The sequence below is a fragment of the Muntiacus reevesi genome, chromosome 2 (assembly GCF_963930625.1).
Source record: "Muntiacus reevesi chromosome 2, mMunRee1.1, whole genome shotgun sequence".
NCBI classification, from domain to species: domain Eukaryota; kingdom Metazoa; phylum Chordata; class Mammalia; order Artiodactyla; family Cervidae; genus Muntiacus; species Muntiacus reevesi.
Window position 1 is genome coordinate 189,493,018 of NC_089250.1, and position 13,169 is coordinate 189,506,186.

The following is a 13,169-nucleotide window of genomic DNA, read 5'->3' on the forward strand; positions in this document are numbered from 1 at the left end:
GCTAAAAAAAAAAAACCAAAAGACTCTCTGTACTCTCCTTCTCAACACAGTCTGTCCCTCTCATTCTTTCTGAAATGAAAGGCAAAAAGTAATTGTCAAGGGGCTCAAAAGAAATTACTTCAAAACTATATTGCCAGAGGAAAGAAAATACACAACTGTCCGAGTATGTCGGAAAAAACTCAGCCTTGTCTTATATACACGAGCTGGCAAAGCTTTGCTATAAATACCCAGACAATAAGGATTTGAGGCTTGGTGAGCCATGCGGTCCCTCTCAGCCATGTCGTGAAAGCAGCCAGATAACACACCAGCAAATGAGCATGGCTGTGTCCCAATAAAACTTTATTGACAAAGACAGACAGAAGGCCGCATCAGGGTTTGCCAAGCTGGGCTACATGTGACAGTCCACAGGCTACTTTCAAACACATCTTTTCCTTACCGCATATTGCTCCTGTGTTCCTGGATACGACAGCGGTGACCTAAGAAGAAGAAACCAGTTAATTTTGATGATCAGGTCCCTGTCAGGATTTGTTTATCCAGGAGTGACCCTAAAACTAGCGGTTCTCATTAGCTCACCACTGGTTCAAAGCACATTTGAAAGACCTATTTGTCCTCTATGACCATGATTCACATGTAACTGTAGTCACGAAAAAAATCTAAAACTATTCTTTTGTACTTTCTTTAGGGTAAACATTTACCTTTCAAATCTACTTCTACTAAAAGAGGGCCTAATTCTTCACGTGCCGAAAAAGTTTTAAAATAGTACAGAAACACTAGTTCTACTTGTTCCAATTCACTGCAGAACAGAGGGAAAGAATACCCCCTTCCTAGGAGGGACAAAGAAGTCTTTCTGCTTGGACACGGCCACCCGGGCTGCGGCCCTGCTGCTGACGTGCGTCACGAAGGCCAGTTGGAGAGCGGGCTCCTCAACAGGAGGACTGGGGCCACAAAGCCCTGGTGCTGACCGCTGTGACTCTCCCTCATCAGAGTGAAATAGGTTCAAATTCCTCCGTCAAACATTTCGGGAGCTACGTCAGGATTTTAACCCTGAAATACCAGTGACGGCCTCGGAACACAAAGGGACTGATGTTCCGGGAACAGAAAGCATTGCTGGGACAAAAAATATCTGATTTCTAACCCAAGTGAATAGGACTAAAAGTTTCCTATCCCCTGGTAAATGCAGAGCCACAGCAAAAAGGAACTGCTACGTGGCGAGGACACAGTGTGCAGGGAGCCCTTACTGTATAAACTGTAGTCCTTCCTTAATGTTCTGCTGCCTTTTTCTTCTCTCCTCGGACACACTGGACATGATATCCCACACATCCACTTTCTAAAGGAGAAATCTGGAAAGAAACAGGCAACAAGTTACACAAGGCATGGGGCTCCTGGACCCCAATTAAAACACTCAGGATCGAGGTCATGTCGCACAATTAACTGTGGACACATTCACCTCCCCCAGCTTGACTAGGGTCTTCAAGGCCAAGGACGCTGGGGGGCCCAAGGTCCCCACTGTCTTGCGTGCCTCGAGCAGAGGGTGCCCACACTCTCCCCGCTCCACGTTGAACAGCTGGGCAGGTTGGGCAGGCCCCTCCTAAACAATCACCACGCACCAATCACCTCTCTCGCCCCCTCTCATCTACCCTCCTTCAACTGCGGGTTTTATTTCTGGCCTGTCTCTACGCTCACGGAAGCAGCCCTGTGAACAGTCCTGGCCTTGTTTTGCTTCTGGAAACCTTCCAGGAGCAAAAAGGTTTCATATCCGCTTGCCTCTGAGGGATTTTGACTTCCTTGTGGGCAGAGTCTAAGCCTGATCCGTATTTTGTTACACAGACTTTTGAAACAATCCTTGTTGATACAACTGATAGAATGTGGATCTAAGTGAAGTTACTTTAATTGGAATTTTCTGGACGGTAAGGGTTTACCTCAAATGTAACTGAGGTTGATGTCAACACCGGGGGTATTTACCCTGACTGGCCATTGTTCATGATGTGTTTCCCAGAAAGCTACAGGAGAACCACAGAGAAGAGAAATGGGATAAAACGTCACCTCCCAGCATCCTAAACTAGGGTCACTCAGCCATTCGGGGAGGAAAGCTATGACAAACCCAGACAGCATATTAAAAAGCAGAGACATCACTTTGCCTACAAAGGTCCGTATAGTCAAAGCTATGATTTTCTAGTACTCATGTATAGATGTGAGAGTTGGACCATAAAGAAAGCTGAGCACCGAAGAACTGATGCTTTAGAACTGTGGTGTTGGAGAAGACTCTTGTGAGTCCTTTGGACTGCAAGGAGATCAAACCAGTCAATACTAAAGGATATCAACCCTGAATATTCACTGGAAGGACTGATGCTGACACTGAAGCTCCAATACTCTGGTCGGATGTGAAGAGCTGACTCGTTGGGAAAGACCCTGATGCTGGGAAAGATTGGAGGGCAAAAGGAGAAGGGGATGACAGAGGATGAGATGGTTGGATGGCATCACCAACTCAATGGACATGAATCTGAGCAAACTCTGGGAGATAGTGAAGGACAGGGAAGCCTGGCGTGCTGCAGTCCACAGGGTTGCAGAGAGTCCGACGTGACTCAGAGACTAAATAACGACAATAAACTCTCTAGCATGGAGAGCTGTCCTGTGTGCCGTGGGACGCTGGCAGCTTCCTGACCTCTGCCCACTAAGGCCAGCAGCACTCCTCCCCTCAGCTGTGACAAACCAGTATCTCCAGATTTTGTTAAATGCTCCCTGGTGGGGTGGGGAGGGGCTGGGAGGGCCACACAGTCACCCTTGGACAAGGACTCCTGAGAGTTAATTCTAAGAGGACATTGTGTCACAAAAACTATGAATCTGCACCCAAGTTTCAAGTATACATAGCTGAATAGTTTTAGTTTCATTACTGCTTACCATGTGTTAAGCAAGTTTTATTTTTAATTCTACCGTTTTTCAAAATGTAGAGTGAGATGGAGGCTGGAGTCCCCTGAAACCTGGGAACTGGTGCTAAGGCTTTTTACTTTTTTTTCCCTTTTCAGTTTTATTGAGATACCACTAAATACAGCACTGTGTAAGGTTAAGGTATAAAACACAATGATCCGACATAAACTTCATGAAATGATTACCATAACAGGCTTAGTGAACATCCATCACTTCATATAAACACAAAATTAAAACAATATAAAAATATTTTTTTTCCTTGTGATGAGAACTTTTCCTCTACTGTCTCAACAACGTTCATGCTTCCCTGGGAGCTTGGCAGTAAAGAATCCACCTGCAATGCCAGAGACACGGGTGCGATCCCTGGGTAGGGAAGATCCCCTGGAGAAGGAAATGGCAACCCACTTCAGTATTCTTGCCTGGGAAATGCCACGGACAGAGGAGCCTGGTGGGCTACAGTCCATAGGGTCATGAAGAGTGGACACAATTGAGGCAGCTGAGCACGAGCCACACACAAGATAACTCCAGATGGATTTACAGAAGCAACAGCAGTGAGAGAAACCCGGGGCGGGGAGCGGGGAAGACAGTTTCTTCACAGCAAACCTTTAAAAAAAATTGTTTTTAAATCTTGTGAATAAATGACCTCTGGAAAAAGAAAGTATTCAAAGAAGCCTATGCGGCTTCTGAGCCCTTCTGGGGCCACTCGAGTTTTTTCTCCTTTAACTTAAGGCAGAGTCAGAACCTAGGAGCTCAAAGGCACCCAGGGCTGCACTTGGGGGCCCAGGGTGGTCAGGCTGGCGGGACTGGGATCAAAGAAAAGAAGCTGCAGGCAAGAAGCCTCCCTTCTCCTTCAGGGAACGACGGGCCTCTCCCCACCCTTGCCTGGCGAGGTGGGGAATTAGTTTGAGGTTCGCCTGAAAAGTAAATCTGGCTCTTGGGCTCGGACCTAGGTGGTGGCCACCTGGCAAAACACACTAACAAGGTTGGAATCGTGGGCAAACACGGGGCCCATTATGGTGCCTCCCCCAGGAAAATGGTGAAGAAAATGAAACCGCCAGCGTGCCAAGCACACCTGCTCCTTCTGTGGCAAAACCAAGATGAAGGGACGAGCCGTGGGCATTTGGCACTGCGGTTCCTGCGTGAGAACAGCAGCTGGTGGGGCCTGGACCTTCACCACCACCTCTGCCTCACACTCAAGGCTGCCATCAGAAAGAAGACTGAAGGAATTAAGGACCAGGAGAAGCACCACCATTTGATAACGTTGCCTAGCCTATAATGAATGGGTTCATTTATGTAACAACAACAAAAAAAGCAAATCTGTGGACTCAGAAGGGACTCCGGGGTTAGGATAATCCGCCAAGATAAGAGCCTTAGAGCTGCTTCCCCAGGAAGTGCTCGAAAACCTTGAACCCTGGCCTCTTAAGGACAAAGGGCAGCAGAGAAAGAGCTGACGACTCAAGCAAGTGATTAAGAGAAAGTAAGATGTAGATTCTTAACAGCAGGAAATACCATGCCACCTTTACATGTTTAAAGATTGGGGAACATAGCATGAAGCGACATTAAATATAAGATAACACAGTGTTTCGTGTTCTGTAGAATTTTCCCCTCAATTTTGCTATGAAAAATTTTATACACACAGGAAAGTTAATTTTTTTTTTATTTTGAATATCATATACCTCTATACTACCTATATCCTAAAATTAATATTTTGGTATGTGTATTACATCTGCCCATCTTTACTGATGTCTGCCCACCCTCCGTCCATCCACCAACACAATTTTGTAAACTGCAAAGTGAGCTGCAGACATCAATTATAACTCACCGCAAAACACCTCAGCATTATGTGGAGTTCAACATCTGTTTGCAGTTTTTACGGTAAAACGCACACACGTTAAGGCAGGTTTTGACAAATGATACAGTCGTGTAACCCAGACCCTGGCCTTGAGACACACCGGTGTATTGCCCTCACTCTAGGAAGTTCCCTCGGGCCCCTTCTCCAGCCAATCCTCCCCTACCCCGCACCCAGGGCAATCACTGTTCTGATTTTTTCCCGCCGTAGCTAGTTTTACCTATGCAATGAAGTCTCCCCCCACATCTCATTTTAAAATAAAACAATAAAGGCTTTCCACACCATCTTATTTTGGGATCCAGTCAACAGAATCCAGCCTGTTTTAAAGTGAAGGAAACTTGATAAAGTTAATCCAATAACCAATTCTCTTCAAATTCAGCAGCACATGAGAGGGGTCCCTTCCCTCTTTGAAGTGGGGGGGGGGGGGGCTTTATCTCCAGCTGACCTCTAAACGTGAGGGCCCTGGGGTGCACCAGAACCCCTCTGCCTGTGACCCCACCATCACCCTCTCCCATCAGGAACCTCCTGCCCCGCCCAGATGTGAAATATTCTCATCGAGGGCCCGACAATGCCCCGTGTCTATCCCCTGGCAGAGCTCGCAGATACCTTCTACCTGGTAGTTCCACCTGGATGTCCAGATGCCACCCGCTGTTCAGAAAGCAGGGCTTTATGATACCATGAGAGTGAAAAGGAACGTCGCCTTCCCAGCCCGATCATTCAGCTGCTCGTAAGCACTCTGAGGGCAATCAATCAACAGACCATCATTGACACTGATCTGTTAGGCATCCTGACAAAGACACTCTATGAACAAAGCTGTGCCTGGACTACAGAGGTGGTTACATGCATCTACACGTGGGATAAAGCTGCCCAGAAACACACACACACTGAGTAAGGTCTGTAGTCTGATTAACAGTATCATACAGAGGTCAGTTTCCTGGCATGGCTACGGCACTTCAGTTAGGCAAGGCGGCACCACTGGGGGAAGCAGACGAAGGGTTCATGGGATTCAATATATGACTTTCGCAGTATCCTGTGAGTATATAATTATTTCAAAATAAAGGGTTAAAAATATCCTGTGCATACGCTATTTTTTATAAAAACCGGGGCTCCTAACACGTGTCCGCACCTTACTTTTCTCGACTGGCACCTCGTCCTGAAGGTCAGTCCACGTCAACACACATCAAGCTGCATTAACAGCCGGGCAGCGTGCTCCGTGACATGGCTGCACCGTAAAGTCACCAGGCTCCTAGGACAATTTGCTTGTTTCCAACCTTTAAAAGTTCACCAGGAACACAGGACATTTCATATGTGCATATCTTCAAAGAATTTCCAAAGGATGAAGGGTAGGCGCATTTCTTTATTTTGCCAGCTACTGCCAAGTTTTACCAATTGACCCTACCCACCACCAGTGCACAAGAAATTATCGGACGTTTCCATCACCGTCAGGGAGATGACAGACAGTGTGACAACTGTGGCTGGGGCTTTGTTTGTTTCAGCCTTCCTATCACTAGTGAGGCTGAACATCTATTAAGATTGAAGAGCCGTTTGTACTTCCTTTTCTGTGAACTGACTTGTTTCATTTCCTTCAAGCGTTTTTCTTCCAGGCTGAATTGTTTTGATTCATGGAAGCTCTTTATGTGTTGAGGAAAGCAGTCCTTTGTGATGTTATTATTATTTTCCCCAACATGATGTCAAACTTTTGATGTTGATTATGGTACTTTCTGACAGCAAAAGTTTTATTTTTAAGTAGCTCAATACTTTCTTTTATGGCTTCTGGATTTTGACATACTCAGAAATGCCTGGGCTTCCCTGACGGCTCAGTAGTTAAGAATGCCTGTCAAGCAGGCGACAAGGGTTTGATCCCTGATCTGGGAAGATCCCACATGCCACGGAACGACTAAGCCTGTGTGCCAGAACTACTGAGCCCGTGCTCCAGAGCCCGGGAGCTGCAACTACCAAGCCCACACACCAGTTCCTGAAGCCTGCACGCCTTCGAGCCCATGCTCTGCAACAAAAGAAGCCACCGCAACGAGAAGTCCATGCACCATGCACCGCAACTAGTGTAGCCCCTGCTCGCTGCAACCAGAGAAAAGCCTTCGCAGCAGTGAAGACCCAACAATGCCGAAATAAAGAAAGAAAGAAAATTATTTAAAGAAAGAAAGAAATGTCTGCACCACTCTGAGATTATGAAATAACTCTCCTTGTTTTCATCTAGTAGTCTCACTGTTTCATTAAAAAAAAATTTTTTTCCCTTAAACCGGATCTACCAGTTTACTCTAAGGAGTGATATGTATATATATACATACTCCCTCTCAAATAGCTACCAGTTGCCCAAATGCCATTTACCAAAAGGCCATCTATCCTACACTGACATGTGTAAGACCCATAGAAAATTCTGGGCCAGTGTGTGACCTTTACTCAACATTTCTAACTGGAAGGCCCCTAATGTTATACCCTCCTCCTCCCAAGCCTAACTCTGCCCTTCCCAGTACTGAAATCACCTCCTGGTCAACGGCTCAAACCAGAAACCTCTCTCTCATCACATCCAACCAATCCACCGCCAAAGCCACAGTGGTCCCACTGTCAAGCACCTGCCGGGCACCCAGATCTGAGAGCGCTCAGGCCTCTGGGGCCACCCAGCCCCGGCCAGGGGGTGCCTCAACTCCCTCCTTTCCCATCTCCGCTCTGCATCCCCGCCTCGCCACTGTCCCACCCCCTCACTACACTGATAGGAATGCTCTTTAAAAACACAAGCTGAGTACTGCGGTCCTGCTTAAACTCCTCTGCACCCCAAACCAAATCTAGACTCCTGACGGCGACCCCGCCCTCACCCGGCCTGGCTCACGCTGCTCCTCTTCCTGTGGGTCCCTGGGGTGAGTCAAGGGCTCCACGCTTCCGGCAGCTCATGCATGCGGTTCCCCCTGCCCACGACACCCTTCTCAGATCTGCCCTGAGCTTGCTCTTTCAGCCCTGAGTCTGGGCTTCAGGGTCAGCTTTAGAGGCTGTCCCCCCCTTCACTCCCTGCCAAGAGACACCCTGTCTTTCTTAGCCACGATCACCTCACACTCCCTGGGTCCAGGTCAACCTGAGCGAAGAATGAATGAGGTGACCGAGTGTAAAGAGAACACTCCATTCAAAGTCCCTGGGACAGCGGTTCAGTCAAGGCAGGTGTGATAAACCAAAGGACGGGGCCAAAGAGGATTGTGACGGGATGCCAGCGGGGCTGGCTGAGGGGGACCCCACGTCCTCAGGGAACAAACAAGGGAGTGAATCAATAGGGTGGGAATCAACTGGATCGCAACAGAGGAAAACCCTGAAACCCTAAGTCACTCCTGAAAGAGTTCACTCATCACCAACAGGGGAAGAGCCAGTCAGCCACACCCTCTTCTCCTTAAACGGAAAGGAAGTGGTGGGAGGGTGAGGGGGGGAGCTTTGAACAGTAAAAATAAATAAACAGAATCAGCCAGAAACTCAATTACGGAGTCTGAGCAAACTCCGGGAGATGGTGGAGGACAGGGGAGCCTGGCATGCTGCCGTCCAGGGGGCCCGGGAAGAGTCGGACACGAGGGAGCCACTGAACAACAACAATTCATTAATTAGCTAACCTCCTGTAAACCGGAACACACATCACCTTCCTGGAACCAGCTGATTTTAAGTTCCTTACTCACTCTGAAGCTTCACAGGAGGCAAGGTCCCCTGGCTCTCCGGTATAATTCCTTACATATTTATTCTGTGCCTGTGAGGTGACACCCACTACATCGAAGCCTAGTACAAAGCTATCACTAAACCATGAAACGCGAAACTGTGGCCTTTCATGGTAACTTTGGGAACCAGAGTCCATTATCAGAAGACACGGAGGAAACGAAATGTGACTACAATATTCGGCAGAGATAAAAATCACAGCTAACACTGACGGCTCTGACTGGATGCCAGGCATTGCTCCAAGTGCTTTCTGAGTATGAAATCATCTAATCCTAAGAATCCTGAGAGGCAGGTAGCGAGAGGAAGTCGAAGCACACAGGAGTGACACGGCCGGGCCAGCATCACAAGCCAGGAAGCGGCCCCGCCGCCCGGGCTGGCCCTGGGCCTGAATTCCCATCCGAGGAGCTCTGCCAGGAGGGCCAGCGTGGCTCCGAGGGCGCCGGGGCTGGGCTCTGAAAGACGCACGCAGCTGCCACAGACAGGTGGGCACTTCAGTGCCACTCAAGAGGAACCGAATAAATAAAGCCCTCTGCACACTCAGGCACACAGGATGACGTTGGCAAGGGATGAAATTTAAAGCAACTCAAGAGAAGCAGAGGGGGTCAATGGTGTGGACACAGGGAATTTTAGGACAGTACTCCAGGGCCGAGTGGCAAGTGGAAATACGCTCCACCCACAACATCATGTGTTTAGGAAGGGGGTAAATATTATTAAACAGCCGTACTTCCAAGACATCCTCACACAGGACCAGAGAAGGTGCCCCAGGGAATGTGCAGCACAGTGCCTGACTTTTTGCCTAAAAAGGCATTCCTAAGTTGCAAGTGAAAAATTATAATCATCAGCCTGTAGTCAATGCGGTCCTCAGACTCAAGCCTCTTTGGGTCAAGGCGCAAACACCAGGCAAAGTAGTTAAAGTTAACTGCTCCCTGTCACCCCAGCTTGCAACAGTGTTCCTACACTATGGAAACACTCACCAAAAGCAGGCGGATACATCACATCCCATAGAGACCATGAACCCAGGGAGGAAAACATTATCACAGATGTTCCGGCACCTTCTTGGAACAGGGAAATCTCCTCCTGGATATACTTATGAGGCGGTTTGCCCCTTCTACTGAAAATGAAAGCCCCAAGATGAAGGCTGTGCTAAGCAACACCAGGGAGGAAATTTCACACTTTTACTCCACCCCCAACCCCTCTCCCCACCCAGAGCTGTTCACTTTGAACTTGCTCTCAGATCGCTCAGATGTAATATGTGCCAGGTGCCCCTTCCGGGGCTCAGGCCTCCTAAGGCCCAGGGAACATCTTGCGTGACACAGGAATCCTGTATGGGAGGAATGGACAAGAAAGACAAATAATCTTACAAGCAGCTTGCCCAGGGGCTCCCAGGCCCTGGGTCAGTGACATGCCCAGGACTGCAGAGGCGTGAACTGCCAGGTTACCACCCTGCTCCAGACTCAAGTATTCTATAAAACACAAAGGTTCCACTTTCTCACTTGTGCAACGGAAAAATTTCTGCCTCTCTTTTACTGTATCCATTACCTGGTTCCCAAGGCTTCACAGTTTGTGAAATTAATAGTAATCAGTTAACTAAACAACACATCGCTAAACTCGTAACAAAATTAAAAAGCAAGCTTATTTGGGTAAAACCTGGTAAGGATAAATGACCCTGTTTCTTTGCATCAAAGGAAACTTTCACCTCACTTAAAATGCTTCTATTGTGTGTGTGCGTGTATGTGAATTAAATTTTTTAAATTAATATTTGGAACAAGTATATATTTTAAACTTCTGGATTAATATTTTCTTATTTCTCCACCCTAAAAATACTATCTAGAGTTTTTCTGTTGATTGGCAAACATTTCACACTTTAGAGAACACAAATTTCACCTTCAACCCTAAGATTCTGGAGAAAAAGTATTTTCACTAACACACACACACACTTCAAGATATTATCTGGAAATCAAATCTCCACACATTATACTTTCTCTTGAAAGCCATTCTAGAGTAACCAAGGCAACAGAATACAGCTACCTTGTCCTTTACTGGAATGCTCACAACTCTCCAAGAGTCACTGGACTTGAGATTCTATACTAATTGATTCACACACACACACACACACACACTACTCAGCTTCGATAGTTCACGGTCTGATTCTAAGTGAAACTGCAGACTCCAGTAGACAGCTGATGGAAAACATTTTTTCAGCAAAGAAAATTCCGTCCACTAATTTGAATTATTCTGCAAATTAGGACAAGATCCTCATTAAGCAACCAGTTGGGCAGTCCAGTTGAGGGTGAGAAGGAAGAGGCAGGGGATTCCTTGAGAGCCTAGCAGAGAAGGAGGCCACATGCCATCACAGAAGCAGGCAAAAATAAGCAGATGGCACAGGCTCCTAATCACCCCTGCCCCATTCCAAGGCTCTGGCTGAACGCTGTCCAACAGAAATATAATGCCAGTCACATATCTAATTTTAAATTTTCAAGTAGCCATGTTAAAACGAGAAGGGAGAGCAAAATGAAACCAGTGACATTAAGAATGTATTTAAGTTAACCCAACATGTTCGAAACATTAACATCTCAACCTGTATAATTTAAGCAGGGAAAAAATGACGAATGGGGGTGTTTTAACTGTTTTCTCCTAAGTGATTTAAAATCAGGTGTGTTTCTTTCACCGAAGAGGGCATCTCTAGTAGGTCAAGCCACATTGCAAGCGCTCCGGCACTCAGCGGCCACCTTCCGGGGCCAGCTCACACGAACTTCAGGCTGACGGTTGGTCTTTAAAATACCTAACTACGTATCGGAGGACGGGGGAGGGGGGAAAGACCCAAGTCCAGAAAATTTCACCCAATCAGGGTGCAGGCGCGACCTCTCGGGACCAGCCAGAGCTTTCCAGCTGGACCACACCCCTGCAGTGACCGTCGCCGACAGGAAATTCACGCTAATGGGAACTGACAGGTCTTCATTCTTTAAGGGTGGGGACAAGAAACCTCCAGTCCGGGCCGTCTCGGTGTCCACAATAAAGACAGGAAACCATTCGTGCGCGTCCTAGACGTGAGCCCCGCGCCAAAAAAATAATAATAATAACGGGGTGGGGAGGGAAAGTGACCTGAAATTAATGAGCCAAGGGCCCCGCGAGCATCCTTCCCGCCCCCAAACCCAAGGTACTGGATTGGTGGGGGGTGGGGGTCCTCGATCACCGGAACAGACACAAATAGTACGAGAAAATGTATATTTTTTAGTTAAATATCCAGAGAGGGGGTGTTTTGTCAACCGAAACACATGCGGGAATGGGGCGCGCGGCGGCGCCCCTGCGCCCCACTTGGCGGAGACGCGCCCCCCCGCCGACCCCCAGGGAGGGAGGCACCGGGACCCGCCCGCCCCCGTCGGCGCGCCCGCGGGGGCCCGGGCGGCGGCGCGCGCTCGGGCCGCCCCTGCGCCGGGGCCGCGCGCCCTTTGTGGCCGAGCCCCGCGGCCCCGGGGCCGCCGTTCCGCCGCGGGGCGGCCGAGCGCGCGCCCCTCCCCCGCCCGTGTCCGTTACCGGCCGCGCGCGAGCACGAGGCGGCGGCGGGCGAGGGCCGGGCGGCGCGCGGGCCGGCGGGCGGGCGGGCGGCGCGCACCTACCTGCGGGGACGGCCGCGCCGGCGGGCGGGCAGCAGCGCGCGGTGAGCGGGCGACGGCGGCGGCAGCGGTGGCCTGGGCGCTCGCTCGCAGCTTCCCTCCGCGACCCGGCGGCGGCGGCGGCGGCGGTGGCGGCGGCAGCGGCTCCTTGGCCTTCGCGCGGCGCCCTCTGGCGGCCGGAGGCCGCGCCCGCCGCCCGGGAGACGCCGCCATTGGCTGCGCCCGCGAGCGTCGGCGCCGGGGGCGGTGGCGGCGCCACGTCTGGCCGGGCGGCGGCGGCGGCGGCACCGGGAGGCGGCGACCCTCAGCCCGGGCCTCCGGGGCCGCCTCCGAGGCGGGCGTGCGGTCCGCGCCGGGCTGCGTCCGCGGGGCGGAGCCACTGGAGCGGCCGCGTGGCTCCCGGAAGCAGCGGTCCAGGGAGCCGATTGGGGGTGGACGTGCGGTTCAAATGGATGCGCGCCGGACGTGTGTTTTTCTGGACCGCGCGGCCCCGGAGCAGAGGCTAGCGGGGAGTTAGAACAGCGCCTCACAGGGAACTGACCTCGTTTCGCGTGTCGGGAGGTGCCTCCCCCGAGACACTGTTTATTTAGCAAGTCCTTAGCTGGTGCTCCGTACTCTCCGGCCTGTGAACTGTTTGGAGCCTGTGGACGTCGTTGTCCTCTTTCCTGCAGATGAGGAAGAGCACGGAATTCAGTGGCGACTCTGACATGGACGGCTAGAGGGCCTGGCTCCCGTTCTTCACATCTCTTCTCCTCTCCCCCAATGACACCTCTTCTACGTGTATTTTCTTGTTTCCTTTTTTAAGATTCTTTTTTAATGTGCACCTTTTAATTTTTTTTCCCACCAGAGCATCACTTTATTGTTAATCTGTCGTCAACAATCTAAAACTTCTAATAGGTACCTCCCTATCCTGGTGATGTGGACCTTTTAAAAAGTCTTGAATTTGTTAGAATGCTTGTGTTTTGGTTTTTCGGCTTCAAGTCATGCGGGGGTCTTTGTTCCGCGCCCCAACCAGGGATAGAACCTGAAGCCCCCGCACTGGAAGGCAAAGTCTTGACCTTTGGACCACCAGGGAAGTC

The 13,169-nt window shown here is 49.8% G+C and overlaps 1 protein-coding gene and 1 pseudogene across 2 annotated transcripts in view; one reads left to right on the plus strand and one right to left on the minus strand.

Annotated features, from left to right (window-relative positions):
- The window catches only part of ZC3H7A (zinc finger CCCH-type containing 7A), a 37,436-nt gene extending 25,195 nt beyond the window's left edge, over positions 1-12,241 (minus strand). Inside the window, exons 1-3 of one of the 2 annotated variants that reach the window (XM_065924343.1) lie at positions 12,094-12,241; positions 1,239-1,340; positions 437-476 (exon numbers count right to left, since the gene is read on the minus strand). In XM_065924343.1, coding sequence (XP_065780415.1) covers positions 437-476; positions 1,239-1,306 — 108 coding nt within the window. In that variant the 5' untranslated portion in view covers positions 1,307-1,340; positions 12,094-12,241. Of the gene's footprint in view, positions 1-436; positions 477-1,238; positions 1,341-3,344; positions 3,507-12,093 lie in introns of those variants that run through there. The other variant, XM_065924344.1, reaches the window with a different exon arrangement.
- Positions 3,225-4,181, plus strand: LOC136157365 (large ribosomal subunit protein eL43-like; annotated as a pseudogene).
- Positions 12,242-13,169: the final 928 nt, after the last annotated feature.